The 2379-nt window shown below is 39.1% G+C and overlaps 1 protein-coding gene across 1 annotated transcript in view; it reads right to left on the reverse strand.

The window, feature by feature from the left end:
* Window positions 1–925, reverse strand: part of LOC135207391 (enkurin-like) — a 21818-nt gene extending 20893 nt beyond the window's left edge. The window contains exons 1-2 of the mRNA XM_064239121.1: window positions 849–925; window positions 427–577 (exon numbers count right to left, since the gene is read on the reverse strand). Of these exons, the coding sequence (XP_064095191.1) occupies window positions 427–494 (68 nt within the window). The 5' untranslated portion in view covers window positions 495–577; window positions 849–925. The remainder of the gene's footprint in view (window positions 1–426; window positions 578–848) is intronic.
* Between the last annotated feature and the right edge of the window lie 1454 nt (window positions 926–2379).

A 2379-nucleotide genomic window follows, 5' to 3' on the forward strand; every position in this document is an offset into this window, starting at 1 on the left:
TCAAGAGCTCTTGTTCCCAAAGGTATATTTTAAAATCAGGGAGGGGAACCATTGTCTTAGATCTTGCTAATTTGCTCAACTACTTTTTCCCCGGAATGCAAAACTCTTTAAGAGGAACTCGAGAACTTCAAGGGAGCTGATTTAAGACTGGTTCCATGTAGTTCTGAATCCTTTTTGTGTCTTCCTATAAACCATGAAATAATAGAGTTTATATTGTTTTTTATTATCATTATTATTATCTTAAAGATTCCTGAAGAACGCCATTTTTTTTTTAAGAAGTTGAGGGAAATATTATGCTAATCAGTAGGTAAAGCTGCCTTCAGTTCATATATCCGCTCTAGAGAATGACCTACTCTAGTACCTTAGACCCATGCTTAGACTTATCTTCCATCAAATTTTTTACTTTCGATCATCGCTTTTCCTCACCTTTTCTCTTTCTGGAAGATGACTTGTCTGGGAGGTAAAAGATTCTTGATATTTTCTTCTGGGTCCATTAGTAGAGGATAAATTCCTTGTCACATGAAGTTATCTTCCTTAAACGACTTCCATCCTATATCGTTGGTCTTCCATACAAAACCTAGTGAAAAGAGGGACTTGATCTATATAGTTATCGTTTATGCCTATCATTGTCTGCGACTGAACAGTCGTATTGTCTTACTGTTACTGGTATTAATGCTGAATTTAGGACAACTTTTTATTGCTACCAAACATGACTAAACTTACGACCTCTGATCTCAGTCTTGCATCGGTAAAATAGAAAGTAAGTATTTTTCTGATAATTTCACGTACAAATTTATTAGCAGTCTGTAATAGGTCGTAAATCTAATCACGAAAGACCTCGATCTTACCAATAACAGCTTTGCAGTCTTGTACTTATCTTTAGATACAGCCTCAGCCTTTTCACTCTCAAAAGCAACACTGTCATTCGAGACGCTAATGTTAGTTGCTATGGTGATGGCGTCACTCGTCTCCATGGAAACATGGACTGTATGCCAGTATTTCTGTATAATTCATTGTGGCTTAGAACAGCGCTAGTTATTGATAATAATGAGCATTGCAACATAATTCATAGATTAATACGAAAATTGTTTATAACAGTTTTTCGATGCTTTAATGACAATATGGAACCCCCCCCCCCCCCACCAACAAACGCCACCCCCCCCCCCTCCCACCACCGCCAACAACCACTTTCCTGTACGACAAACTATTGAGCTATCGTTTCCGTATCTGGACCGTGCGTTTCTGGGACGAATTCCTAGTCATTTTATCGATCAGCCGTAGCGCAAGTCATAGCTACATCGATACAGTCTTTCACTCTTTATCTAACAGGTTGAGAGTCATGCATCCAGTCCATCGTCCTTCGCCGATAAGCTAAATGTTATAGGAAGGTATTCCTGTAAGGCGTAGTCCAGTACTACAGTTAGTTTTTTTTTTTTTTTCATTATTGATTTTGCAATAATTATTATTAATTCTTATGTTATTTGGCGATATTTGGAGTCTGAATTGGACAATGTGAGAAAAAAAATTCACTTCCCAGAAGAAAAATGCTAGAAATTAAAATCTGCTCCTTGCAGATATGAAGCTAATTGTGAAAAACGTGTTTTTATCAAGAAAAGAAATGCGACCGTAGGGGATTAGAGCTGCCAGTTCATCTAACGCAGTGAACTTTAGTCATCACTGTGGGTTATTCGTAGCATCCCTGCGGCCCCTGGCTGCAATCACTTTCCTTCCTTTTACTGTGCCTCCGTTCATATTCTCATTCTTCCCAACTTACTTTCCACCCTCTCCTAGTAAATGTTTCGTTGTGCCACTGGAAGGTTTTCCTCCTGTTACACTTGTCAAGCTTCCCTGTAATCTCAATTTCCCTTTCAGCGCTGGTTCCAGCGTTTGGATTTTGGCCTAAACCTTCTATGCCATTCCATTCCATTCCAAGAAATTGTTTGCTGGTACAGAACGGAAGTGCTCGCTATTTCTGTCTCTGGCTCTTTCGATTTAGAGCAGTTTTACAAGAAACTTCACACTCTTATGAAAAGTACATAGACACAGATGTTTTTCACCAATTAACCCATTTCTACTAAAAGAGTGACTCTATAGAGAAAAAACTACACAGCACTCACCGTCACTTCACACTTTCACTCCTGAACGAAGTCCCAAGGCAGAAAACCTCCTCCGCAACATTTGCCGCTTCATAGAACCTAATCAAAAGGGTCATCAGTAGAGCATCCATCCATCTTTACCTTCCACACGCCAATATCTCTTTCATATTGTCTATCCAGCCTCTTCCAGATCTCTTCGTCTTCTTCCCTCCTAATAATTCTGAATTATACAATCTTTCCACTTACCTATCGCTGCCTATTCTCTGATCAATCCTTTCACCTA

Source organism: Macrobrachium nipponense, chromosome 32 (genome assembly GCF_015104395.2).
Source record: "Macrobrachium nipponense isolate FS-2020 chromosome 32, ASM1510439v2, whole genome shotgun sequence".
Taxonomy (NCBI): domain Eukaryota; kingdom Metazoa; phylum Arthropoda; class Malacostraca; order Decapoda; family Palaemonidae; genus Macrobrachium; species Macrobrachium nipponense.